At 36.2% G+C, this 27,606-nt stretch overlaps 5 protein-coding genes across 6 annotated transcripts; 2 read left to right on the forward strand and 3 right to left on the reverse strand.

The window, feature by feature from the left end:
* The first annotated feature begins 177 nt into the window (after positions 1-177).
* LOC103841054 (putative RING-H2 finger protein ATL69) lies at positions 178-857 on the forward strand. The gene has a single exon (XM_009117564.3). It carries the CDS (start codon positions 423-425, stop codon positions 687-689), a length of 267 nt encoding a protein of 88 aa, XP_009115812.1. The 5' UTR covers positions 178-422; the 3' UTR covers positions 690-857.
* On the reverse strand, positions 829-7,169 carry LOC103841055 (aspartyl protease family protein 1). 2 transcript variants are annotated; one of them, XM_033281101.1, is made up of 12 exons: positions 5,522-7,169; positions 5,264-5,405; positions 4,733-4,968; positions 4,425-4,655; positions 4,198-4,333; positions 4,028-4,101; positions 3,847-3,946; positions 3,681-3,747; positions 3,534-3,605; positions 1,754-3,454; positions 1,311-1,480; positions 829-1,179 (listed from the first exon to the last, which is right to left on the reverse strand). In XM_033281101.1, the coding sequence occupies exons 1-10, from the start codon at positions 5,815-5,817 to the stop codon at positions 3,180-3,182; spliced, it is 1,629 nt and encodes a 542-aa protein (XP_033136992.1). In that variant the 5' UTR covers positions 5,818-7,169; the 3' UTR covers positions 829-1,179; positions 1,311-1,480; positions 1,754-3,179. The 2 variants fall into 2 exon arrangements, with proteins under 2 accessions (XP_033136992.1, XP_009115813.1); XM_009117565.2 differs by having other exon boundaries at positions 1,311-3,454.
* A 227-nt stretch (positions 7,170-7,396) lies between these two features.
* On the reverse strand, positions 7,397-15,907 carry LOC103841056 (aspartyl protease family protein 1). The gene is made up of 12 exons (XM_009117566.2): positions 15,214-15,907; positions 14,960-15,008; positions 12,529-14,675; positions 12,304-12,442; positions 11,988-12,217; positions 11,421-11,642; positions 11,200-11,335; positions 10,852-10,931; positions 10,672-10,768; positions 10,532-10,595; positions 10,369-10,440; positions 7,397-10,290 (listed from the first exon to the last, which is right to left on the reverse strand). Exons 3-12 carry the CDS (start codon positions 12,831-12,833, stop codon positions 10,130-10,132), a joined length of 1,506 nt encoding a protein of 501 aa, XP_009115814.1. The 5' UTR covers positions 12,834-14,675; positions 14,960-15,008; positions 15,214-15,907; the 3' UTR covers positions 7,397-10,129.
* Positions 15,908-16,332: 425 nt separating this feature from the next.
* On the forward strand, positions 16,333-18,445 carry LOC103841058 (probable protein phosphatase 2C 46). Its single transcript, XM_009117569.3, has 5 exons — positions 16,333-16,635; positions 16,756-17,161; positions 17,233-17,600; positions 17,670-17,906; positions 17,981-18,445. The coding sequence occupies exons 2-5, from the start codon at positions 16,855-16,857 to the stop codon at positions 18,200-18,202; spliced, it is 1,134 nt and encodes a 377-aa protein (XP_009115817.1). The 5' UTR covers positions 16,333-16,635; positions 16,756-16,854; the 3' UTR covers positions 18,203-18,445.
* Positions 18,446-24,701: 6,256 nt separating this feature from the next.
* Positions 24,702-27,573, reverse strand: LOC103841059 (protein IQ-DOMAIN 31). The gene is made up of 2 exons (XM_009117570.3): positions 25,578-27,573; positions 24,702-25,499 (listed from the first exon to the last, which is right to left on the reverse strand). The coding sequence occupies exons 1-2, from the start codon at positions 25,728-25,730 to the stop codon at positions 25,341-25,343; spliced, it is 312 nt and encodes a 103-aa protein (XP_009115818.1). The 5' UTR covers positions 25,731-27,573; the 3' UTR covers positions 24,702-25,340.
* Positions 27,574-27,606: the final 33 nt, after the last annotated feature.

The following is a 27,606-nucleotide window of genomic DNA, read 5'->3' on the forward strand; positions in this document are numbered from 1 at the left end:
TATTACAGACACACCATCTAATTTTAAAAACAAAATTAAGATATGCTAAACACCATCTTTTTATAAACTTTATCTGGATGTGTCTCTTTTGTTAGAATCCAGATATACACACACATGTTACTCTATATATACCTAAACGATCGTTTTAATTGGATTTTAGAATGTGATTTGCATGCACAAGTAAAAAAAAAAGAAAAGGGGATACGTAGAGAAAAAGGAGAGAAACAAAGAAGGTGAGAAGTAAGGGTCTTGGTGTTGGTGTGTGAACATAGAGAAAAGGTGTTTCTAACGTACATTGTAATCCATAGGTATTGCACATCACGCAACAGTGACCAACCTCCTTGTTTTTGTTCTCTCAGAGCACACAAGACCTCTCACTCTTTTAAATTGATCAGACGAAGGTGGAGAGAATCCAAACGACGATGGGTCTTGACAAGTGGCTAGCTTTGCTGTACCCAAGAGTGCAGGGAGGAAGGAGAGAAAAGGAGTGTTGCAGTGTGTGTTTGATGAGAATGGAGGACGAGGATGCGATCAAGTCCTTGCCTTGTTCACATGAGTTTCATAGTCTCTGCGTTGACACGTGGTTCGATGTCAGCAGGAAGATTTGCTGTCCACTCTGCCGGTTTTCACCAGCTACCATCCTCCTGACCGATGAACTGTTCCTCTGGTTCTCTTCTTTTCATTTCTGATTGTATTCCTGCTTTTCTGGGGATCAAACAAAACACCCTTTTCTCCTTGTAATGCTGCTATAAAGTCTCTTGTAGTACTAGTTTTTTTCTTTCCAAGGGGGAACGTATAAGAAAGTTTGATCCCCTTACTGTAAAAAGATACCAAACAAAGCTTCTTATACCATGTTATTCTCTTGCTTATGCAAACACGGTTCTTTTGCGATTCTCAGAAAACAAAAAAAAATAGTTGTTGATGTACTACTTCTGAGGAGCAATCAAACCAATTGCCACACAGTACATGTAGACAAAATGCCGCTTTCTCTCACAACAGCCGGAAAAGGCAATGTGCATCACATCACATATCAGTAAGGGAAGCTGGTATTGGTTTCTTGCTCTCGTGATTCCCCAACTGCTTCCAACTATTAGTGTTATGTGTCTGGTTATAAATTCCTGTGATCACAGCGCCATATATACTTGTGCCAATCACCCCGTCTCCTTATATAGATTCATCCTGCAGTATAAAACACATACAACAAGCACTAAATCCTCAGCTTCACAGGCTTCAACGCGGTTCTATAAGGCACAATAACATCTGCCTTGTGGCTGCATGTGCACATCTCTAAATCGGATTACGGTTATTACCTTGGTCATAGCTTTGCCTGTTTCCATGGCTGTGATCCTCAAGATGATAAAAAAAACCTTCTCTTTCCGGTTTTCTGTGAAAAAATTCGGAGCTGAGGGTTTGTGACACGACATAAGAGCAACCTCTTTGGGCCGAATCCTGATCCTCTTGGTACACTAAGGCTCAGCTTCTGCATTAACGGGTTAGCGATGATACTAGTGAAAAATGAAGTAGCAGCAAGCAAGGGAGATGCTTGCTTGGTAAGCTAAGCTAACATGTTGAACAAGATCAAAAGCTGCTTAGGTGCTATAAACATTCAGTAATCAAAGAGGCAGTTGGTAGATGTTAAAGTTGTAAAGTAATAAAATGCAAAACAAGATCGAACCAAGGCATGGATCGTTCGCAAAAATTGGTGCAACCTCTGCTTCTCTTATCCTATTCCTGGAGCAGAAAAAGCTCGTACCTGCCGCAGTGCTGAGATCGTTCGGATAAATCATTCAGCGGTTCCAAAGAAGGCAACTTGTTTGGAGAAAACCGGAGGACGAGAAGCAGGCCAAAGACTCTGCCTTTATCAGAGTCCCGGCCTCGGCGGAGCAATTTGGAAGGTTTGCATTGCCGTTATTATGTGGAGAAAAAGGAAGGATTCATCACCAGGAAGGAGAGAAATATCCTCGTGCGCAATGAAGCTCGAAACAGGTAATGACTACTCGCCGCCGCAGCCATAAGAAGAAGAAGTGGGAATCAGAGGATCGAGTGGGTGGATCCTCAGCATCAACCGAGGAGGAAATCGCCGGTGGATTTTTTTTCTTATGAATAAATTAACCAGATAAACGAGTAATCATGTAAAGGTTATAGTTTTTTTTTTTTTGCAAAACCATATGTTTAAGTCTACAAGCTACCATTTTTGGGTATCAGCACCTGATGTGGTTTGATTGATCTTTGATTTTGTTAAGGCAAGACTGAAACTAATGAGGATAAAAATGTTGTTGACAAAATGCATCATTATGTATTTATGTGTGTTTTGAACAGATTTGTATCTTAGTTAAGCATCAATCATACTCAAAATGTGGTTGCATTAAGAAAAACAATAGAAGAAGAGGCGTTAGAAAAGAGAAAGTTTCTGCTTTAGTGAGGAGAAAGGTAGTAATTATATGAAGCCCAAGGTCTTTCATGTGTCCAGAGGACCATAGCCACCAGGAACCAAGTTGACCGGTGTTCCCACAGATACGTTGGCATGAAAAAGGTCATTACTTTAGTCGGAGTAGTAAGCCATTACTTTGCTATTCCAGGCAAGCAGAGAGATGTTGAGTTGGTTCTTAGAAATAATAATACTTGTTTACTCGGACTAGTAAGCCATTACTTTGCTGCTTCCTCTTCTCATAAGCTGGATACTGGATAGTATTGGTATGGTTGACAAGGTCAGAGTAACGCTTTCTTTTTGCCTAAATAGCCCCTTTACTCTTCTTATTTTGCACTTAAACTTCTTCTTATTTTGCACTTAAACCTCCTACTATTTTAGTATTCTCTAATCAACGAGCAAACTTTCACCTAACTCCTGCTATTATGGAAAGCATTATAGACAACAACATTGTACTTCACGTCTTCTTTAAGTTTACAAGAAAAAAATGCCCCTTAACTCTTCTTTCATTTGTTAATCCTGACCTCTAAAACTTGTCATGACAATGTATCTCCTCCTTTGCGCATTTACCCCAGGCACTTGGCATGTCCAAAACATTAGTATAACAAAAAAAAACATACATGGTTATAACAGGGAGATAAGATAATATTACAATTCTCAAACCAATGAATATTGATTGCTTCTGCTCATCAAACGAAGATTCTTATTAAATTGAAACATTAAATGGTCAAACCAATGCCTTTTGTATGAATCACAGGAAGGCCAAAAGAGATAGCAGAAGCAGGGATCCAAGAGGGCTGACATTGGCTACACCGCTCGAGCCAGGACTTTCTGTGGAGTCACTAGGTGGTGTAGTAGTAAAAACCAAAGGAGGAGGCGGAGGAGAACGAAGTAGTGGATTGGATTCTGTGGGTGGTGAAGGAGCTTCAGACTCTGGTGGTGAAGGACCTTCAGACTCTGATGGTGGTGGTGGAGTATCTCCAAACTCTGCTGGTGGAGCAGATGTTAAGCTTTCATCCTCAAAACCTGACATCATCAGCACTTCATTAGCAACTGCTTACTTCCTAGGCTATGTGCAATCACTTTCTCATTGTTAGTCACTTACAATTAGACCGCTTCCAACCCAAAACCATCCTCTCCCGGTCGAATACAATGCGGTATCCAGCCATCAAGTTCTCTGCAATCCACACATACTCTCAGTATCAAGCATATTCATTTAAATTTGTGTTATTATTATTATTGAGACACTCACGTCCAATGATGTTAGGGCTAAGATCTTCGATCTTCACAATACTCAAGCAGTACATCCTGCCCCCTCCCTGTTCAAAACCAAACACAACCAATGTAAATAGATACGCTAATACAAGACAAGAAACAAAACAAAAAAAAAAACTATTATTAAAACACCAATGTCATGCCTCGGTCTTTATTGTGACAAAAGGATTCTTGATGCTCATCACTGACCCTCCTTCAAAAGTCATATCTATTGGTGGGAAAGTAATGTTTGTAGCGTTTGGACTGCATGTGAAAGAGGAAAAAAACAATCAGAATTTCAGATCATGCGTACAAAAAGCAAACTTAGCTAGTTATCATCATGACCTCAAGTTGTAACAGAACTCAAACGGAAACTGAGGATCGGATGGTGTTCGAATGTCCAAGGCACGGCTGTTAAACTACAAAAAGTAAATGAAATGAACGTACGTACGTTAAGTCATGTGAATGTAACAAACACAAAAGTTAGGCTAATCAACGCAACGCAACGCACTTACAGCTTTGGTAAAAGCACTATATGCTGGCTCCCTTAAGTGTGTGTATGATGAGCCAGTGTCGAACTGTGCAAACATGCTAAACCCAACAGCTTTTTTCCCCACTGATAGTCCCGTCACATTCACACCATACGCCGTACTAGTTTTTCATTTTTGGGTTCAAGAATGTGAAAAAAACACAAAGGTAAGTAATGATTATGGGAGATGGTAATATGGAACTGAGTTTGTACCTTGGTTCAACAGAAATGAAGGGAGTCTCAGACTGGTCTGTGTAGCCTTTGTCTCCGAAACTGATTCTTCCAACAACGCCAATGACACGTCCGAAACATATCGAGAAGGAGTTTGCGGCGAGTTTGGCTTTTGCAAGAAGGCTAGGAACAGAATAGTCCTTCACACCAAGCCCGAGAACACCGTTCACGGCTTGAAAGTTCTGGAACAGACCTGTCTGTCTCTGACCGCAGCTGCATCACAAAACAAAGGATTCAAGTTCTTGCTTGCCTGCACATGTCATTAACAGAGGAGGATCATTATTACTTACCCAAGCGTGACATTAGCTTCCACAGGCTTTAAATCCACATCTTCTGTGACGAGATGAAACACATCTTGTAACAATGTCCCTGTGGAGGTTGTGGTGGTAGACTCAGAAACCTGATAAGGACAAACACTCGAAGAAGGAGAAGAACAGCGGCTGGATTCAAAGCAACGATCGTCACTGCATCTGATGCTTGAACTTGTAGAAGATGTATTGGGACTGTATAGATTCAGTGGTACACTCTGTTTCAAAGAAAACGAAACAAATTAGTGTTAATAAATCTGTATAGATTCTATGAGATAACAAACTAAATTCCACATTGGAGAATTAGACAAGGAAGTGTCTAATATATAAAAAGAAGTCCAAATCTAATAGTACGAAGCTTTTTGGTAAGTAAACCAAAAGTAAATCCATACGGACTTGCCAACAGATTCAGGGATTAGTCGGTTGAGCCTTGGCCCGCCAGATACCGGGCCAGATACCACGGGTTATCAGAAAAAAGAAGGTGTAACTACTAGTAGAAAGAGAGAGGTAAACCTGTGGAAAGCCAGCATCTTTCAAGTCGCTGATGCAAGTAACACCACAATTGCAAGGCAACCAGAACAAATCGCTGCCTGTGTCCAAAGCCACAAGGAACCAAGTAGCCGGTGTTCCCACAGATACATTTGCGTAATGCAGTCTGCAACAAAAAAAAAACATAAGAAGACAATACAGTGATAACATAATTAAAGAGAGATTTAACATTTTACCAAAAAAAAAACATAATTAAAGAGAAGAAGAGAAGTTAGTGCTTACGATCCCAAGAAACTGACGAAAACCGTGAGGTTTCCTTCAGCGGAAGTGAGAGGGGAATCTTCGTTGTTGGAGGCAAGACCTCGACCTCTGAAGAGATCACGTTGGGCTAAGACCTTGAAGTACTCCAAACTTCCTTCTTCAGGGACAAGATTGTCAAACCCGAGATTTTGTTTAACAGCATCAGAGAACATGTGGTGAACTTCGAAGCTGAACTTCCCAGTAGCCTCACATCTCTCCAGTCCCCATGACAACACTAACGCAGACAATAACACGAAGACATGGCGTCCTATCGCCATGATTTATTTTATTTTTCAAACTCTCTTTTCGTATAATGTGTTACGGCGGGGCGAATCCTGTATTTGTAAGGACACTGAGGGATTGAAAAAGTAGAAAGGTTGACTCTTTCGCATTGTTACAGACAAGCAGAGAAGAGCTGGTTTTGTTGTTAAAACTAGTAATAATTATTGTTTAATCCAAGTAGTAGTAGCCATTATCTTCTTCTCCCCTGAAGCTCAAGGTTGACGAGAACAGAGTCTATGATGTTTTTTTGGAAAGAAAGTCTATGATGTCGAGGGTGGCTAACTTAAATTAGTCAACGGTTTCTTTTTGCAGAAAGGACCCTTTACTCTTCTTATTTTTCACTTAAATCCTGCTATTATTGAATGCAATTTGAAGGATCCCCTATATATTAAAGGAGAAGCACTTAAAAAAAATTTCCTTAAAAGTGTAATCTGACGTGGCTTCATGATAGGCTTCTATTTACAAAATTGCACACGTGTCATTTGGAGAACCTATGTTTAAAAAACGGAAGCTTTAAATGCTCCAAAAAATTTCCAAAATTATTGTGGCCATTCTGAAACTTAAATTCACGTAAACCGGAGTTAATTTTTTCAGTGGATTCAGCATTGTTTATGCTTTATTGTGGCCGTTCTCCAATTCTCCAACCGTACATGATGTGTTCGTGTTCGATGACTACGTAAGAGGCATAGCGAATTAGCTCTTTGCAAAAGCATCAACAAGACGGTCATCATTTTGGTGTGCATCTAATTAAAAAAAAATTGCTGAATCAAGTAACCTTATAACATGGTTATAGAGATTGAGATATTGCAGAAACGAACGCGGAAGAGATGGTAAAGGAAGGAGCAATATGGGAAGTGTTGAGGATCTCAAGAGAAAGCCCGACAGAGCCTAAGATGGAATATTTCAATATGGTGGGGAGCGCAAGCCGGTTCACGGGATGTCAACACGAAGACGCCTACGTTCAGTAAGAAAAGTGGTCCTCTGTTTCTTCATGCAAAATTTATAAGACATTATGCTGACCGTGTTGCCGGATAGATCGTTTTTTGTGTCATTTGCTTTGTGTTGCCGGATAGATCGTTTTTTTGTGTCATTTGCTTTGAGTGCCGGTGAGTTCAGCTCCGAAGAGTAGCTTTGTATGCATATTTTAATGAAACTTGATGTTAACATATATTTTTGGTTGGTTAAGATCAATGCGGTTTCGAAAATTATTAGTCGAACGCATATGCATATGTGGTGTGATTGAGATCCTCCTCAAAACAAAGGATATGATTATTAGGGAACCGGCTTGCGCAAGCCGCGATTTAGAGAAGACATAAGTTCTCTTGATCACAGGACTCTCAATTCAAAGTACAAGAAGTTAAAACCCCGCGTCATGGGATATCAACACGAAGACTCCTACGTTCAGTCAGGAAAGTGGGACTCTGTTTCTTCATGCAAAATTTATAAGACATTATGCTTCAGTTTCTTCGGATAGTTCATTTTTGGTGTAATTTGCTTTGAGTGCCGGTGAGTTCAGCTCCGAAGAGTAGCTTTGTATGGATATTTTAATGAAACTTTATGTTAACACCGGTTTTGGGTTTGTTAAGATCAATGCGGTTTCGGAAATTATTAGTCGAACGCATATGCATATGTGGTGTGATTGAGATCCTCCTCAAAACAAAGGATATGATTATTAGGTACATGCAAAATACGTAGATAGTACATACGATTTCTATATTCTTGGTAAGATACACTTACGAGCTTGAGAATCAAAGTATCCTAATGTACATGCAATGGACTTCACATGCAGATATGTCCCCTACAAAAATGAAAAGCGACATATAAAACTCTATGGCATAAGACTATATAGATATGGCGTAAGACTATATAGATTGTGTTCGTTTTGTCACATCAATTAATAACGAAACGAATTTTTGGTAATGTTTTGATTTATGTTAAATGTCAATTTTGATTATTAGTTAAATCTAACTAACCCAAGTTAGTGCGTTAGTTAAATCATGTATATATTATTAATTATATCATATAATTTACATATACTTATACTACTATATTTTAATTGATCAATTTATTCGGTTTAATCGGTTTATATACCAAACCATATCTATATACCACGGATTTTTTAAAATGAAATTTATTCGGTATATTCGGTACTACCAAATCCAAACAACTTTCTCTATTTTGGTTCGGTTCAGTTTTGATTAGTTATGTCGATTTTCGGTTTATTCGGTTTTATACCAAAAACCATAAATATATTTATCTTTTAAAATATTTTGTGAATTTTATTTTATATGATTAGATATCGGCTTTCAATCTAATATAACACGAAGATATTTTTGTTTTAAAATAGATTATTATTTTTTCTTTTACTATTTAAATAATCATTAAACATATTAAGTTAATAATAGTAATAGCTTTATGGAATAAAAATAAAAAAATATTAGTAATCGATAATAGTATTAAATAACTAAATATTAGAATACATATTTGTCAAAAAAGTAAAAAATATGTTTTTTTAATTTAATAAAAAGATAAAAAAATAAATTTTAACGTAAAATAAAATATTAAATTACTAAAATCAACATTTAAATATGAGGATTACATCAATAAAATAAATCATGTTTATATTATTAATTATATCATATAGTTTACATATACTTATACTACTATATTTAATTGATCGATTTATAATGAGGCATTTTGCACACTCTTCAGTGTAAAAGTCTGTTAAAAAAAATAAATCATGTCTACTAAGCTAGCTCAACCGCGCAATGCTCATATGTTAAAAAATACTGTTATGTAGATCTTTGTGGAGCATTAGTGCGTGTAGGAGATCTTATAGCTACTAAGCTAGCTCAACCTGCCAACATTTATAAATCAATTCTGTATTCGTTGGAGTTCTCCTTAATAAATCTCGGGTTTGTACTTTTCATTTGATACATCTGTTAATTTAAAATACGACCATGGCTGTAGAAGTAATATTGACTAATAACTTTCCCGATATTATCAGGTACACTCATATACAGTGTGTTGCTTATGGAGCTCTAGCCCATCATTTAAATGCATTATGGTGTGCTAATACTGCAGATGTTGTTGTAACTGTTTTAAGGTTATGGCGAATTGAGTGGGGAGACGGTATAGTATATTTATTTGCAATCTTTAATTTTATATTCAGAATATTTTGGTTTGTGTTCTTATTGTCGATATTACTTTATAGGTGGTTTCAATTATGTTACAAACATGGAAGGTGGTTCTGATATTTTGTTTGATTCTGACATTCCAGAGATTCAGTTCTTCAAATCTCAGTAAGCATAGCATTCTAATTTGTTATTTTATATGAGTAATATATATAAATATATCCATTGGTTATTCCTAATATTTTGAAATTTTTAATTGTAGGATTCCAAGCATCGATTTCTGAAGTCTTGAAGTTATTCAATCTTATTTTTCATTTGAATTTATTTTACAATACCTATTTATATTTAGACCATTCTTTGTATTTGAAAGAATGAGATATGCATACTTATTATAATGGAATTGAAGTTTTTGATTTAAAATAGTTTTCTGATTCTTACTGACTTCTTTGTAGTTTTTATATAATTACTACATAAAATGGCCAATCTATATCCTCCTCATTAACACCCGAAACTATCAATCCAAAACAAACTAATATCCAAATTAATCAGATTTAATGTTTCTTAATCTCACAAAGTCTAAATTTAATCATCTCATCCCGCGCAAGGCACGGATTACTATCTAGTATATATTAATTAGAATGCACACTTGTAGTTGATCTTTTAACAAAGTGCGTCACTCACGTCGCATTAGGATATCAATAGTATATACCTGATTAAAAAAAAAGGAAGTTGTGGTGGATTGTTCCAGATTTTATCGTCATACTTAATTAGACATATCCAACAAACTAATTAGAAACTAAGCTCACCAGCAGACAAAAAAAGGCCATTATGAGTTATGAGTCGCAGCTCTGGATAAGTTGAATCATTCTTCTGTTTGAAAATGTTGCCTATATTACATATTTAATCCATCGATTTTTATGTTCAACTTTTTTAAATAAAGTCAGTCCTATGCTTTTGGATATTTTATAATTTGGATGAGGAATGGACATGCTCTCATATAAATCTGACTATTTTAAATAATTAGTTTATTTACCAATATTCCACTTGGATGAAATATATTAGGGAAGAATAAGAGGGTCAGAAGATGAGAAGTGGAGGATTCTGGGGGTGGATTAAACAATATGTGAAACTCCAATCATAGAAACCGAAAGTAAGATGTACATGTAACTGATATTCACAAACATATAAAAGAAAAGAAGCAAAGGATGAGGAGTGAAGAAGCAGCGAGCGGGTTCAAACGCGTCGAAGGGCTTCTGGCTCTTGGAGACGGCGTTGGCGGCAGCGACGGCGGGTTTGCTGAGGCAGTAGGTCCAGTAAAACCATTCTTATCGTTACCTGAAAAGTTCCAAAAAGCAAATTAGTTAAGACCTTTTAAATAGTTTTTATTTCTTGGAGAAGAAGTTAGGGCAGTACAGTCGGATTCTTTCCATCCCAGAATCATTCTCTCACGATCGTGGACGATTCTGTAGTTTGTCATGAAGTTTTCTAACAAAATGAAATAAAATTATCTGATTAGAAATTGGTAACAATGAGCAATATATAAGATGATATTGGTTGAAGAATAAAAGTAGCGTACGTCCGATAATATTGAAGCCGGCAGTAACTTCCTTTAAGACGGCCAAGCAATAGACTTGTCCGCCCTGTAAATCGAGTGAAGATTCATATATGTAACTATTAGCATAAGTTGATGAGATGAGAGATGTGTATACTACGTACATCGGAGGTGTCGAAGACAAGTACGGGGCTAAAAACATTATACGTAGCTCCTCCTTGCATCTCAAAGCTAATTGAAGGAATCTTCTCTTCATCAGTACTGCAAACAGAAACAATACACATACATCAACATTCCTTAAACTTAATACTTTTACTACGTGTTCTTATCAAGTCATAACGCACGCTGATGTAATAATGTAGCAGAACTCAAAGGGACTCTTCACTCTTGCCGGAAGTCGTCTGTCTGCTACTTGAAGATGGTACTGCACAACACAACACAAAACAAATCAGTATATATATAAATATAATCAATTAGTAAGCTATGGTATAATAAGGTCTTGATTGTTTCAAACACAATTTATACATTTTAAGCTTGCATTTTCTTACTGTTTGTAAGGAAATTCATTTTCTAAAACCAAAACATAGCTAATTTTCATTTGAAATATAAACGCCAACACATAAACTAAAATGCAAACAAATAAGCTAGGCATGGATAAAAAGAGATGCATGCCAATATAGTTAGGTAGGTACGTTTGTGGTAACAGCAGTGTAGTAAGGTTCGATGAGCCATGTAACGGCAGTCCCGGAGTCAAATATTGCGGTGAATTCTGTTTCCACCGTCACACTTCCTACCTTGAATTCGGTGATGGTCACATCGTAAAACGGCCTGTGTTCAGACATGCTAATATACGTTACATATCAGATATTATTGGGAAAAAATGAAGAAAAAAGTGTTAAGGGGGAGTGTTTACGGAGAAAGAGTGCCACTCAATGGAGTTTCAAGCTGGTCTGAGCTGCCTTTGTCTCCGAAACTGATTGTTCCCTTCCCTTTCAGACCAAAACACATTGAGAAAGAGTTTGAGGCTACACCGGCTTTAGCCAACATGTTTGGAACCGCTATGTTTGCTATTGCAAGTCCCATTATACCATTTACAGCCGTTTTTTCGAACAACCCTACTTGGGACTCACTACATCTGCAGCCACCATTTGTGTACTTTTATATTATTAAGTGGCAACACTCTCAGGTCTAAAATATAAGGGGGAAAGTAGTATATAAAGCTTGTTACTCAATTCTTGAAAGCTCTACTTTGATAATTAGTAGTACATATTGTCACTCATAATCGAAGTTCAAGAAATTGCTACACGACAATTAAAAGTTTTATAGAAGATCAACCTGTCTAGGAGTCGTTTATACCGATTATTTTTTGAAAAAAATAGAGAAAGAACGTTTCGATTATAATCGATTTAAATTTGCCACTTAGGGGATGCCTACTGATATTTAGAACACTGTTGTTTTCAAAGTTGAAAGAGTTACAAACCCAAATGTGATCCGAGCATCTCTTGGTTCTCCTTCTTCTGTCCTCATGTGGATCACATCATCCACTAACACTCCTGTGCTTCTACTACCGGGCGAGAGATATCGAATTCGATAAGGACAATCGCTGAGAGGAGAAACACATCTGTTTCTTAATGCACAAAGTGTGCTATTGCACGGAACCTTTGAGCTTGATGTTGATATGGTTGGGTCATAGATGTTGAGCTTTATCCTCTATGTGTATACAAATATGTGTCTTAAATGATGATCGAACTTTATGTCATATAATTTACTGCATTGCAAGATTCATTGTTTATTACCTCGCCTTGGTCGGTCTCCATGCTACGTATGCAACTGGACTTGCAATTGCAAGGTAACCAGAACAAATCACTTCCCGTGTCTAAAGCCACCAAGAACCATTGAGCCGGTGTCCCTACCGTCACATTCGCATAATGCAAACTGATCAATAACAAAAAAAAGGAACATAATCAAAGGTCAACATATAGTACTAAAGTGAAAGAAATAAAGCAGATGAATTATCATACAAACTGATTTCTTGTGTGGAGTTGCCTTGAGCGAAAGAAACAGTCGTCTGATTGTTGTTGGAGGTTAGCCGGCGACCTCGGTCACGGTGAACCAAGGTCTCGTAGTACTCGAGAGTGCCCATTTCAGGCAAGCCATGGCTACCAAGAACGGTCTTGACCTGGTCCGAGAATCTATGGTGAATTTGAAAGGAGAATGATCCTGAAACTGAAGCACATCCCAAACTCATAACGCAGAATCCAAACTGCAACATCCATCTTAACTTCTCTATACTCCGAACCATTCTTCTATCTTTATCTTCCTCCATGAATCTAACTTCTGTTATATTAAGAACGATGATGTTGCTTCTTGCAACTTGAGTTTCTTTTACTACATGTTTATTCTTTCGTGTGTGTATGTGAGGGAAAAGGTCAACGTTTTGCCTGGTGCTTGGTATTAGTCAACGAGTTCGTAAAATCATTGATGAAGGAATATGTTGCCAACGAAAATTCGTATATTTGATTCAATTATAGAACATCAACTCTGTGTTTAATTATTCTAGCATACATAGAAAAATTTGACCAAAAAAAAAAAAAAAAAGCATACATAGAAAATAAAATCATAGTCTTTCTGATTATGACCTTAATAAACTAAATGAAATCACAAGTATATGATCTAGATTGAATTGTTATGTGTTGTGTAGCTGTATATATATATTTTGTGGATATGTGAAAAGAGACGTGGAGGGATGTTTGTTGGTTCCATGAGTTAGGTGCAGGCTGAGCACGCATTTAGCAAAATGGCAATGATGAAAAGGTTGAAATCTACAAGGGAAACATAGGGGTGATTTTGTAATAATATAAAGATAATAGGACAGGAATACAAATAATGATAAAGTATAGTAAGTAGAAACCGTTGACTTCCCGACAAGGTCATGTCCACGTGTCGCATATATCTTGACCCGGCGCAAATCACGCACTTTCTCTTCTTTTTATCGTCTAAAATATTTTTACTTGTAATTATTTTCTTAAAAAACAACCAAGAGAGAATTATTCAAAACAATTTCATCTTCATAACTAGAATTTATTAACATTATAGTCTAATCAGCTCTATATGCATGATTGCATAACGCTAAAATTCAATAAATCTATATTGCATCATTTGAAAATTAAACACACGATATAACACATGTTATAAAAGCATTAATCCATCATTTAGTTGATTATTAAATTAAAAGGCTCCCACAATTAGTCACTTTTAATCCCGTTTTGTATTTTGTTACCGAAAGTACGAAACCACTCGTAATATTTTGGCTCACAAAAAGCGTTGTTAAAAATTGGTAGCCTGGATCGTAATCACAATCATAAATTAACTCATTGATCTCTTTTTGTTTTTGTTTTTACGTTTTGGTCGAAAAATGATTTATCTCTAATCGCGATAAACATTTAAAAAGAAAATTGAATCTCCATAAACATACTCATTTATTTAAATTTTAACTATATTTTGGAAAAGAAGCTCTATACAAGCAACCGATCAACTGTTCTAACAAAAAAAGATAGCAAGTCTGGAACTTACAAGGACGGGTAGAGTCAAAGGGAACACAAGTCTTATATAAAATTATAGGAATGTCTCCAATACAAGGCATAACAAACTAAAAAGAGATAATGGTCTATAATAAAAATTAAAAACATCCAGACCTAATAAAAAGAAATAATGGTCTATGCGCTCATCGTGTACTATAAGTGGGTGCTGGTTTTGTAAGCAGTGTTGTGCTGACTTCAGTGTGGACTTTTGGTGATCAAGAATACCAATCCAAAATACAATTCTACAAAGAACAAACTCCAAACTTCTTGAGTAATAGATGCATATCTGTATGCAAACCCTCTACTTGATGAGGTTAATGTTCTTTACGGTGAGATATATCGATATATATGGCAATAAATGTGGATGCATGTAAGGAGTTTTTTTTTCTTTTTCTTCTTGTGTGCAGCTATGAATGCATATATCCTCCAAGAAGATGTGAAGATCAAGCCTTAGTGCTTGAGAAACTGGGGAGAAGATCGAGGCAGTGAATGAAATGACGGTCGTGTACAAGAGGATTCCCGGTTCGCCTAGGTGGAGACCCTGCGTACCACATTGACTCTACTGTTCCACCTTCTATCGGCTGCACCTACCACAATATAGTATATACTTTTATTTAATTAACTCTCAAGAACCATGCATGTGCATGTAAATTTGGAGATACTCCTCCCGTTCTATTATACGTGTGATTTATGATATATATTCATGTTTTATATTCCTTAAAAAACAGTGAATGTTGACAAAAAGGAAAAGAACAAGCAGACTTTTGAATTATTTTACATGTTAGTTCTTACTACTAATTTTGTTTGGTCAAGTTATTACTACTAATTTTGGATTGAGAATTATATCTATGATGAAGAAAACAAGTATGACCTTATCAATTATGCTGAGAACGCCGCTTCTTCCCTCTGAACTTTGTTGGCTGGCACAAACATGTAGGAGCCATCATGATGAAGTTTCAATAAAGGCAAGGAAAAAGCAGGGGAGGAGTTTTTTTTTTTTTTTGAGGATTATTTATTTGCGCATACATAGGAAACACCTCACACATCCTTATGAAATGAAAATGCTAGAGACCAAACGTAACTGAAAGCAGATATATATTAACAATCTAGATCATATAATGTTACCAGTTAGAAGAGTGTAGGGGACATGAGAGAGGTTTGAGGAAATCAGGAAGAGAAGGACACACACGACGTGGCTTCGGGCAAAGTGGTTGATCCGTTGACGTCGTTATCTCTGAATGATGTTGCATATTTTCTCCTTTTCATATGTGAATCCAAAGAACAGATACTAATTATATAAATTGATCCTTTGTTAAACTGTAGGCTGGAAAACAATAAGTTAGTGTGAATCTATATGTACACTAAACAGAAAACTGAAAATGCAACACGTTAAAATTTGTAGTGGTGATTGAGTGAAGGCAAATTTGGTTATATATTCTTAGAAAAAAACACTAAAAAAGAAAACGTGACAAAATTTACACGTGTGAAATTTCTGCGATTCCTCAGTGTCTTGGCAACGAGTGAAAGTAGGGTTGATGTTCTTGACTACTCCCCCCCCCCACATTTTTTGCTTTTTTCACTTCTGTAAATCTACAGCGGGGCCTCTTGTTCATAAGGCTAATCATACCTCTGAAAGGCCCATTCTGAATGACTATTTTATAGAGAAAAGGCCCACTGATATTTTTTTTTAATTCTTAAAATATGATGTGGAGAGAAGAGAAGAGAGGAAAGCAAAGCACATGGGAGAAGTGAAGAGGAAACGGGTAAAAAAGTGAAGCTGGTCGGTCAGGTGCAGGTGGAGATGGAGGTGGAAGTTGATTTGCACACCACACGGTCCACACGTATATCCTTATTAAGACAGCTAACTTTAAAATGATGTCACTATATCACGTGTCTCTCTTTCAATCACTCACAGATATTCCACCTTTTTTTCCTCTTTTTTTTATGTAAACTATCAATCTTCTTCGACCAACACACCACACTTCTCTTTCCATTTGTTTCGTATATATAATCGCAACACTTTTCGTGTAGCTTCTCCGCCTCTAAAATAAACCCTCAAATCGTTTGGGACCTAATAAAGAGAGTGATTAGTTAGTGTCATAAATTGAAAGTATTAGAAAGATAGAGGACCGTTTAGCAAAATAAGAAAAAAGAAGAGGAAAAGTCAATTAGAGGAACAAGAGAGAAGAGAGTTAGGTTTTATTAGAAAAATCTGATCCAGTAACAGGGATTGGATTGTCTGGTTAGAAGCTGTGGAGCCCTTTCTCTTCTCTTTCGTCTTTCCTCTCACAGAGAGGCTCGTCACCACCAAGCCCTTCTTCTTCTTCTTCCTCCTCCTGGATCCAACTCAGATCCATCCATCCCTCTCTCTCTTTGATCCTTTCAGATCTCCATCGCTTCTTCTTCCTCTTCTAAAGTTTCATCAGATATCTTCTCTGGTTACTACTAAACCCTTTGTCTAAGATTTTGATCTCAGTTCTGGAGTTCCTTTTGATTGTGCATCATCGTCGTTCGAATCTGTTGACTTCTCCCTGTTACATATCTCAGGTACCCATCTTCCTCAATTTGATAAAGTTCCAATCTTTTTTGTTTCCATCACCGATTAAGTTAGTACTTGGTTTCTATTTTGGGAAATTCTGAGAACCCATTTCTATTTTTGAACTGCAGATCCATAAAGCTTACTCCTTTACACTTGTTTGATCTTGTATCCCTATGTGGAGGAAGAGAAAGAGAGTTTCCCTGATGGTGGCGGCGTGAGGGAGGGGGATGTTAACAACTTTAATGAAACTTTTGAGCGCTTGTCTGTGGCCTTCATCGGGGAGGTCCGTTGATTCTTCCGGAAAACAAGATGGACTTCTCTGGTACAAAGACTCTGGTCAGCACCTACTTGGCGACTTCTCTATGGCTGTTGTTCAGGCCAACAATCTCCTCGAGGATCAGAGCCAAGTTGAGTCTGGTCCTTTGAGTACGCTTGCCTCTGGTCCTTATGGTACTTTTATCGGAATCTATGACGGTCATGGAGGGCCTGAGACCTCCCGCTTTGTCAATGATCATCTCTTTCAGCATTTAAAGAGTGAGTAGCTGAGTCATTTGTACATGCTTGCTTGTTGATTGAAACTAAGAAGATCTTATTGAATACTGCAGGGTTTGCAGCTGAGCAAGGCTCTATGTCGATGGACGTGATTAGAAAGGCTTATGAAGCGACTGAAGAAGGCTTTCTTGGGGTAGTGACAAAGCAGTGGCCGGTTAAGCCACTTATTGCAGCGGTGGGGTCTTGCTGCCTTGTGGGTGTTATATGCGGAGGGATGCTCTACATCGCTAACGTTGGAGATTCCCGTGCTGTCCTTGGAAGAGCTATGAAGGCCACAGGTGAGGCTATTGCGCTTCAGCTCTCAGCTGAACATAATGTGAGCATCGAGTCTGTTAGACAGGAGATGCACTCCTTGCACCCGGATGACTCGCATATCGTCGTGTTAAAGCATAATGTGTGGCGCGTTAAGGGCCTTATTCAGGTACATGATTAAACTTGTTACTTGGTTTCTTGAAGCCAAGACGCTAGAGTTTGTTTGTTTGTTTGGCAGGTATCTAGGTCTATAGGCGACATGTATCTTAAGAAGGCGGAGTTCAACAGGGAACCATTGTACACGAAGTACAGACTCCGTGAGCCGATCAAAAGACCAATCTTGAGTGGAGAACCGTCGATCACAGAGCATGAGCTACAACCACAAGACCAGTTTCTGATATTTGCTTCAGACGGACTATGGGAACAGCTTAGCAACCAAGAAGCTGTTGACATCGTTCAGAACCACCCACGAAACGTGCGTTAGACACTCTTTTCTTCATCTTGTTCTTTTTTAAAAAACCAAGTATTGATTGTGTCCTTTAAAAGCAGGGGATAGCACGTAGGCTGGTGAAAATGGCAATGCAAGCGGCAGCGAAGAAGAGAGAGATGAGATACTCTGATCTGATGAAGATAGAGAGAGGCGTGAGGAGGCATTTCCACGATGACATCACTGTGGTGGTCATCTACCTTGATACCAATGTAGTGAGCTCTGCCAGAGGACCCTCTCTTTCTATCCGAGGCCGCGGTATGACCTTCCCAAAGAAACTCTAAAAGCTACTCCCACGTTTTTAGGTTCCCATCTTTTGTAGTTATTTACAAAAATATATATATATATATATATATATATCACTTTGTTGGTATAAAAGAATGTATAATTTTAACGTGAAAGCCACACACGTTTGGAACCGAACCCATTCCAGTAATTATTATTGATTTTTATTTGTTCAAACAGACTTGTGTGATGATGTAATTGTTGTTGATGGATGAATGAATGTAGTAAAGCCTTTCCCTCTATGTTTGTATTGGATAAAACTCTCTACAGAGAAGTGTTTGATAATATGATTTACATTCTAAATACGTGAATGAATCCAAGAATCAGCTCTCAAGTGTACATTATTTATGACAGAGCATTCATCAGAATACATTTGTCCTCGCTTCAGGGTCCATCCTTTCATTATATTTATCCCAATAAGATGCCATACATATTGCACGTTTATGTCGGTTTATTCCATAAGGAAGTATTTAAGCTCACTTACCTCTCAGTTGTTTATGATTCTCTTTCCCATCCAGAGTAATGAAACAAAGTGAAGCTTACCTTACTTGTTGATCTCTACTTGTTTGGTGCCAAGTGGAAGCTTAAATTTGAGGAGTTTAAAATAGTTGACTTTGCAGACTTTTAGTTTTTTCTCATATGGAGGAATCTACCGTAAACTGGGATCATATTCTGTAGCCATGTAGAGAGAAGGTTGAAATCAACCTGAGTATTATAAGTTTCTTTCTACATATTGTTTTCCCATTTACTGACTTAGTGTTACTTGAAAAAAAAGGCTTAGTGTTACAGAAAAATATTATTTTTTGTAATTATCAAAATAAATAGGAGGTGATTGGTTGGGCTGTAACTGTAGAAAATTTACTTTAGAATTTAGTCGGTAGAATTTTTTTATTTAGCTTTAAATGATGTAGCTTTAAAATTTCTTACAGATAAAAAGATGGAGGAACACTTTGGATTACGGGCGTGTAATAGAAGCCTCTCAGCTTTGCATGCTGAGATGGAAGGTTTACTTTGGGCTATCTCATGTATGAGAACCATGAGGATGCCTTCGATACGGTTCGAGACGGATTGTTCGGACCTTGTGGACATGACTACGAACCCGGTGGAGTGGCCAACTTTTGCGATAGAGATCGAGATGTTCCGGAGATTACAGGAAGACTTCGAAGATGTGAGCGTGTCTCATATTCCTCGGAGTAGGAATGGTCGAGCGGACACGCTAGCGAAAGAAGCAAGAACTAGAGGATATATCTTTTCCCATATAGATCAGACCCGGACAGACGGAGATGCTCTTCGGAGAATCGGCTCGTCTGCCACCACTTGATCTAGTTCACATGGGTAGCCGACAAAAAAAAAAAAAAAAAAAAAAAAAGATGGAGGTTTAGAAAATAAGATTTTTACAACCATTTTTTGTATGTTTTTGCTGTAGCTTTAGTTTTTTTTGGTTGTATCTTTAAAAACTAAGATAAAACATGATTGATAGTATTTAAGGTTGTAGATGAAAATTAAAACTAAAGTCACTTCTTACCGGCCAACCAATCACCCCCATAATCATATAAATCCGTTTTAGTTAAACTTGAATTCAAAATGAAAGAGTTTGGTTTTTTTTTTTTTCCTCACTTTTGGGTTACTAGTCTAGTTTATGCAATCCGAGATAAATTATATTGAGAATGATTTCATAACTAGTTTTTCTATTAGTTTATTTAGGAATTTAAAATGATTTTATCTTTCATTAATTTTTCTGCTATATGTTGACAAAAAGCAACCTAATATACACTTGAAAATCAACTCCTTGATTGATTTGTCCATTTAGAAGGAATCTTATACAATAAAACAGACTTGTCTCTCTCCTCATTAAGCCACGTCATCAGGTAGGAGAGGGCAAATCTCGACATGTGTCGGCTTACCAGGGTACTTCCGATTTTTTTTTTGCTTTCTGCTGATCGATTATTTCTTTTACTTTTCCGGGCTTTTATCTAAACTGCAGATTAAGTCCAAACCTCAAGCCCATACTTTAGCACACAAACCTACATGGGATGAGGTTACCCTCTTCCGTCTTTCTCTTAAGCGGCGACCTCGACGATGAAATCCCACGAAAACGTAAGGTGACGTTCCGATCTACATAACGTCTTCACCAGCCATAACTCAGATCTTTACTCCGCGTTTACATGTAGTTAATCCCTCCTCCCACTCAATTTTGTCTTCAGAACTGCAAAGAAGGGAGTTTTGTTCAGCATTGGAAAGAGTTGTTATTTACTAAATCTGATCGTTACTGGTAGAGAAGAGATTCACAAGATCGTCGACCTAAGGAACGATATACAGAAGCTTCTTGAATGTCAGAACATCAAGAGATTATTAGGAGATGCGGCAATATAGAGAAATTATTAGAATTTCACAATGATGAATTGAGGCGAAAACAGCAAGTGCCTCTCTTTGGACAACAAGAACTGAACTTCCCAGTATTCCACGATGAGTGACGTTGTAGATTGCCCAGAATCTTCTACTGATCACTATTAACCTCCACAGTTCCTGGAGACATCTTTGTGTGTTGGACATGACGGTCTTTAAAACATTACGGGTTTAAGGAAGGGGAATAAGATTTTGGAGGAGACTGGATCAGCTTGAAGCAGAACTTCAAACTGAGTCTGATCTTCTTCAGATTGGATAAAAACAGGAGGGTAATTATTCCAAGCTCAAGGTAAACTACTTGACTTTAAAGTCCTTGATATTCAAGCAGTCAAAGATTTGGATTCTTTGTCTAAACTTCATCGTATAGGCTCCCACATAACATTTATCTTTATTGTCTTCTCTAATGGAACTTTTTTTTTCTGAAACGGTTTATATGAGCAATGGTTTACAAGTTTAGTTTATTATTCTGCAGGCGGTAGAGTTCATTTGCAAAGTGGTTGTGAGGGGAATAGAAACATCAAATGGATGGTGCTATATTGGCTGCTCCATATGCTCAAGGAAATTGAACCGTGGCTTTCATCTTTCACATGTGCTTTCTGTAATAAGGAAGACGCTGTTGGAGTTGTTAGGTAAATTCTCATGATTGTATTCTTTAAAAAAAAAAATGTTTACAAAAACAAACCCGTAAGAGAACGAAAATAACAAACTAAACTTGACAAATGCAAGGTACCATGTCGAAATGATGCAACCGACACCGCAGAATTAGTAGCATTTGACACTGAAGTGTGTAAATTGACCAATGTACCTGCTGCTGACGTCACCCACCAACAGGTTCATCTTCTATACTAAGCACAATTGTTATGTATATATTATTTGAGAACTGTCTAATACATTATTACACGTCTTTGCTAATCAAGGTTGGTGATGCACAAGACCCCAACAAGGAAAAGGCATTTGGAAAAGGCGTTTGGAAATGGCGCTTGGAACTGTTCAGAACCATTGGAGGAACAACAAGGAGTGTGTCCTTATGAGCTGGAGAGGCTACACGGGCTCATGGAGAGAAGACAAAAAAAGGAGATAAAAGAGCAGCAGACTGCATTGGGAGAAGCTAAGAAAGGCTTCATGTGAGAGAGGCTGAAGCTTCTTGGTGGAAAGACACTGCATATATAATATATATAGCCTCTGAACATACTAATCGTTCATCGCCAACAGCGTTCCTTCGTGGCTTCTTCCTCTGAACTCTGCAGAAGCAGTAGCCTCAAATCCATGACCTGGAGAACGTACATTTTCTTCTTACTCCTATCTGGAAGTGAAAGAGTGGAAATGATACATTGTTTCTCTTCTCTCTATCGTTAGCCTACTTCGTTTTTTTGAAGTTAGGCCTCTTCTTCTATGCCTACTGGTGTGTCTTTGTTGTCTTTGTCTGTATAACATTGTTGGATCCTTTGCCTTGGTGGCTTAATAACATTCAGTGTTAAAAAGGAAGACAGTCTGGAATCAACTCCAATTATCAAACTTGACGTTCCCCCTCCCTAGCTAGGTAAAAAATCCAGCGTTTCAAGTTTTATTAGAAAACAAAAGTGTACGTAATCTTGTGAAGAAGTTAAATGTTAATGAATGGATTTGCCTTAAATCTTTCAATTCGTTACAATTCGCTATGGAGCATGAATTTAAAAAAAACTAGATTCTGACCCGCTTTTTTACATTTTTTAGAAATTTAATTTTTATATTTGTGTTTTTAGTCATATTTGTGTTTTGCTATATATAATATTCTCTCTTAAATGATTAATAAAATGTTTTAATAATTATATTAAAATAGTTGGACCAACCTATGTCAATAGGTCATGTTCCTGTTTTAATAGAATATATGTCATGTTTTCAGCAATGATATATCATTACGAGATTAACGTTTGTAAATTTTACAGCTACATTATACATATAATCCACAAAAATATTTGTTAAAGAACAAATTCATAAATACAATATGATAAAATAAGATAAAATAAGATTAATTTGTCTTTTTCTCATGTCTAATCAAACAAAGACCAAATAAGATAAAATATAAAATAAGAATCGGCTTTCATGATTTTTCTTTCTCGGTCACAAAGTTCATCATAAAATTGACAATAACTGATACATTATCACATCCAATAATTAATTTGTAATAAATACATATTCTTAAAATTCAAATTCAGTTTAAAAAAAAAGCGAATATAATATAGCTTCTAAAACATGAGTTATCAATCAAATAATTCAAATCTCTTGCCGATATTTCATAAACAAAACATGTATTTCCTTGGTCGTAGAAGAATGGTTTAAACAAGCCAGGCGCATACTAAACTTATTCACACAAAATCAGCTAAAACAAATACACTCATCTCAGTTTTGATTCCGATATAAAATTAAAACAAGGGAAGTCTGTCTAAATTAGATTGATGAATGTGTATAAGAGCTCATTCACTAAAACTACCCTTAATACCTTCCCTTTGCAACGATGCCATTGCATGCAATTCAAAACTAACAATCGGCTTCACTTTATCTCAGTTTTTGCACCAACGACTCATAAGGCATGCTCTAATTCACATCACTAGCATAAGGAGTAAATTGCAAATCATTTGTTGGCGAAAAGCAAGTTCCACATTTTAGCTTACTATAGTCTACTTTAACCAATACGTCTACAATGAAATCCCTAACATATTGCTACGTCTATGACATGGACAAAGCATGCGAAGATTGTTATTACTTTAAGAGGATGAACAAATTTGCTATTTTCATTCAAACAAGATGATCACAAAACAAACTCATGCATTTACGTGTTTCCTTTTGGAACATCGATTTTACTTTATGTATTTGGAACATCGATTTTACTTTATGTTTTAAGTTCAATTATATTTACTTTGGTGTAACTATCAGTATCAATTCTATTTTTGATGCATTGATCCATGAAAACCATTTATGCTATTCTTTTTTTTTTACTTAAGCAACTACAAAACAAAGTAATGCATTACAGTCACTAACTATTATCAAATGGATAAAAAAGCAATTTAGAAATCTTTAGAGAATAAAACATACGAGCCCGGCGCGTAGCGCCGGAATACCACTAGTATGTTTATAAAATATACTTTGAATCATAAAAGTTTTGATTAGAAAATTAATTCATGATTGAATGACTCAGTGTTATTTTTAATGAGCAGTGATATTAAGCTACTCAATGGTAATTATAACCTGAAAATAATGTGTTGAGCAAGAGCAGGTAAGTTTTAATATATTTTGGAAGTCTTTAAGAAAATATAATTGGGTAGAAAAAGATAGTGTGTGTTTCTGCATAAATTTATGGCAATGGTGGACCGTAGACGTTAAATGTAGAGCTAGAGAGAAACGTAAATACGGGTGTGCAATAGTTCTTGCCTTCCCCACCCATCACAACAACAGACAAAAAAAAAGGAATCGTTATTCATCACAAAGCTCTGGCGTTACACAATGTGACATTAAAAACTCGAATCTCTTCAACGGAGAGAGAGAGAGGTCATTAGGGTTCATAACTCACTTGAGGTAGTAAAAAGCAGAAAGGCACAGAGAGAGGAAGAGAGGGCGTATAGTAGTTGGAAAAAAAAGAGCAGTAAGAACATTAATGGTTGCAGGCAGCCAGTGTCCCATCTTTTCTGCGAGATTCCCTCAAAATTTATTACATAGCATCTTCAATGTTCTTTTAACTTCTTCCTCAAATCTTCATACGTTACCACAATTTTTTTTAAAAAATAATTGGTTGTGAAACTCAACGAGGAAAGACAGAGTAGGAGACAAAGTAGTATTGGTTCACATTGCATAGCCAATTTAGTTTGTAACGATGGATACATATGTAATGAAACTTGAAATAAAAAGAGAGAGAAGAGAGAAGAAAATGGAGTAAAGAGGGTTAAGCCAGCCTTTTGTGCATTGGTAGTAGATGTGGTTTTAATGCTCCATACCTTCCATTTCCTTCTCTCTTTAACCCTAATTTAATACCTCTCCTTTATAACTCTCCCCCACAGACATTCTCACCTTCTCGTCATCACACTTCCCCTCACAACGTCTATCTTCTTTTATTTTCTCATGTCTTCCTTTGAATCTGCACCACTAGAGAGTCCTCTTTGATATTGGCCTGGTTCACTCAGATCTTCTCGAACCACACCACGGACAACTCTCTTAGTTATCTGATTGAGCCGCGTCAATATCTCAGTGCTCTCTCGTCTCTCTTTGTTTCTTGTAGATCTACCTATAGCAATATATTGACTTTTTGCTTATGTATGTGTTGAAAATGGAGATTCATATATCCTTTCTTTATGGTTTTACTTGCTTATAATTTCCAGATTCTCAGAAAAACAAGTCAATTTACTAGTCAAAATGGTATGTCTCAATGGAGGTCTAACCCTTTCTTGCTATCCAAGGTACCCCATCAGCTTCTTTCCCAAGTATAATAAATATCTTCTACTGCTTTGCTTCATAATAATCTATGGATCCTTTTAGAATGTATATCGTCTACTACTTTTCATTAAACAAAAATTAAGACAGAAATTTCAGCTCGACTGATCTTGTTTATCAGTACAAACTAAAGAGTGTTAGGGTTAATTAGTTAAATATACAAAAATCACAATAATTTGAAAGGACAATGGTATGTTATATGTAGATGTCACAATCACAAAGAGAGGTAGAAGAAACAAGGGCAAATTTAGGAGAGGATATCATGCGATTTTAATGGGAGAGAATCTGACGAGCACGAACCCTAACCTGCAAGCGAGCAAGAGCATGCATACAATGTAATGCTATTCGAGCTTGTCTCCTCACAAGCACTCCTCTCGCCACCGCCTGAAGCTTCACAAGACTCCTCAACGCTCTAAACGCTCTCCTTGCCTACAGCACTTGCAATGGTAATTAACTTTTCAAGAACGATGTTTTGTAATCACCAGAGAAAATGTATATGTTTTTTACCAGGTGACCTCTGAAATAAGCTTGGATTTTAATGGCGGCAATGTGTTCTTTAGTAGTTTCTGGGATAGACGAGCGAATGGTGGTGATACTGCTGGGAGATCGACTGAGAAGTTTCCTCCTTACGACTCCAAACAATCTTTTGGAGTTGGCCATATTGTGAAACCCTTGTCTCTCTGCTTTGGCTAGGAGGTTTTAAAACGGAAACGTGGAGAAGAAAACGTAAAATGTAAACAAAAGTGAAGGCGGTGGCTTTAAGGGATGGAGATGATGTGCTCTCCATTTTTGTTTGTTGATATGTTAACGAACGAACGTGCTCCCATGCTCTTCTCTACTTTGTACTTGATTTTGTTTATTACTTTTGAAGACAGAAAAGTCGTTGGTCTTTCTACATATAGTTAATACTAGTTTTGGTCTTCAACATTTAGTTAATAATTTCAGTAAAACATATATAAAGGAAGCTTTTTGAAAATTTGACTCAACTTACAAATACATGTTGAAAATAAGTATCCGTTTGAGATTTAAGCAAAAAAAAAGTATCCGTTTGAGATAATTTGATTTTTTCCAATTGATACGGAAATGATATGTAAACGAGTTGGATAGGGAAGAGAGATCCGAATCACTTGTTCATGTAATTTGAACTATTATCAATTATCCAAAAATATTTAAAACGAAAAAGAATATTTTTAGTGTTTCATAAAAATATTCGAATTATCTGATTTGTTATAAAGCTTCGTCAATTTAGTAAATATTTCATATAACTTTACTTATCCAAATTACTTGTAATCTGTGTTTCATATCTGAGTTTTTCTCCTTTTCTCACTTGTGTTTTTAGGAAGAGAAAAACTATTTTCTATCTATTGGTAATTTTCTGTTAAACTTAGAATTCTTCCTGGATTTGTCTTAGATTTTAGCTCAATTTTTGGTTTTCGTCTTTGGTCAATTAATATTTTCATTTTAGTTAGGATTTTTGGTTTTGTTTTTCTTTTCTTTTGGTTTCAAGTTTACGGGTTCGACTGGTGACCATTCGGGAAACAAGAGGAACGAATTAAAAAGGAATGTTCGGGAATAAAATAGCAGGAATGAAAAGGAATGGTCGTTCCTTATCACTTTTAACAAGGAATACTTTTGTTCTTTAATTCTCTACAAAAAAAGGAATGAAAGAGAATGAGAGGGAATTATTATTCCTTGTGAATGGTGATTTTTTTCAGGAACGTTAGGGAATGCATTATTCCTCGCCGTTCCCTGGTCACCATTCATACCCTACATGTTTCGACTTTTTTATTCTTTTTGGAAAGTTGTTATTCATTGATTTTTTTTAGTTGTATATAAAAGATTGATGTTTTAACTTTAATTAATACTAGATTTCAATTTGTTTTTAATAAGATAAACATATGAAATTATTCACAACAGACGAATGTAATGGTTGCACAGACATATGTTCGTATGAGTGTTTGTTCGATTTATAATATATCATTTATGATAGATCAATAATTTTTAATTTTCTGTAGTTTGTTGATTGCTCATATTGCAGTGAGATATAAAACCAATCAAAATAATATTATATAATATATTCGTAAATTAATAGTTTTAACTATATTAATCATTTTTGATGTATTCATTTATAATTAAACCAACCATTATGTTTATGTATATTAATAAATATATCATTCCGAAAAAAATATTTTTGTTTTAATAAGATAGATTGATATGTTTCTAAGTTTTTTTTTCGAAACACAACAAAAAAAAACTTGGAAACATATCAATCTATTAAATTGAAATAATTTCCACTTCTATGTTTTTATATGCCAAATAATTCCACTTCTATGTTTATTTTTGAAGAAAATATTATATTGAAATTTATCTGTTGTATTCTTATAATTCAAATTATTTAACATATATTTGAAAATAACTTTATATGTTTTAATAAAAATATTTATAGTTTATATATTGTATATTGTATGTGAAATGAAATAATAATATACATTAAAATATAAATTTTTAAAGTTTGTAATCACATTTTAAATAAATT

The sequence above is a fragment of the Brassica rapa genome, chromosome A09, assembly GCF_000309985.2.
Source record: "Brassica rapa cultivar Chiifu-401-42 chromosome A09, CAAS_Brap_v3.01, whole genome shotgun sequence".
Taxonomy (NCBI): domain Eukaryota; kingdom Viridiplantae; phylum Streptophyta; class Magnoliopsida; order Brassicales; family Brassicaceae; genus Brassica; species Brassica rapa.

What these genes read in the sequence shown, in the direction of transcription:
- LOC103841056 (XM_009117566.2), bottom strand. Translation starts at nt 12,833, where the DNA reads ATGGAGGAAGATAAAGATAGAAGAATGGTTCGGAGTATAGAGAAGTTA. An exon ending in TGCTACATTATTACATCAGC is followed by an intron (nt 10,769 to 10,851) that starts GTGCGTTATGAC and finishes TTCTGTTTGCAG; the next exon opens with TACTGATGAAGAGAAGATTC. An exon ending in GGGATGGAAAGAATCCGACT is followed by an intron (nt 10,291 to 10,368) that starts GTACTGCCCTAA and finishes GGAACTTTTCAG; the next exon opens with GTAACGATAAGAATGGTTTT.
- LOC103841058 (XM_009117569.3), top strand. Translation starts at nt 16,855, where the DNA reads ATGTTAACAACTTTAATGAAACTTTTGAGCGCTTGTCTGTGGCCTTCA. An exon ending in TCTCTTTCAGCATTTAAAGA is followed by an intron (nt 17,162 to 17,232) that starts GTGAGTAGCTGA and finishes TGAATACTGCAG; the next exon opens with GGTTTGCAGCTGAGCAAGGC. An exon ending in TTCAGAACCACCCACGAAAC is followed by an intron (nt 17,907 to 17,980) that starts GTGCGTTAGACA and finishes CTTTAAAAGCAG; the next exon opens with GGGATAGCACGTAGGCTGGT.
- LOC103841059 (XM_009117570.3), bottom strand. Translation starts at nt 25,730, where the DNA reads ATGGCCAACTCCAAAAGATTGTTTGGAGTCGTAAGGAGGAAACTTCTC. An exon ending in CTTATTTCAGAGGTCACCTG is followed by an intron (nt 25,500 to 25,577) that starts GTAAAAAACATA and finishes CAAGTGCTGTAG; the next exon opens with GCAAGGAGAGCGTTTAGAGC.
- LOC103841055 (XM_033281101.1), bottom strand. Translation starts at nt 5,817, where the DNA reads ATGGCGATAGGACGCCATGTCTTCGTGTTATTGTCTGCGTTAGTGTTG. An exon ending in TTCGTCAGTTTCTTGGGATC is followed by an intron (nt 5,406 to 5,521) that starts GTAAGCACTAAC and finishes TTTTTGTTGCAG; the next exon opens with ACTGCATTACGCAAATGTAT. An exon ending in AAGATGCTGGCTTTCCACAG is followed by an intron (nt 4,969 to 5,263) that starts GTTTACCTCTCT and finishes TCTTTGAAACAG; the next exon opens with AGTGTACCACTGAATCTATA.
- LOC103841054 (XM_009117564.3), top strand. Translation starts at nt 423, where the DNA reads ATGGGTCTTGACAAGTGGCTAGCTTTGCTGTACCCAAGAGTGCAGGGA.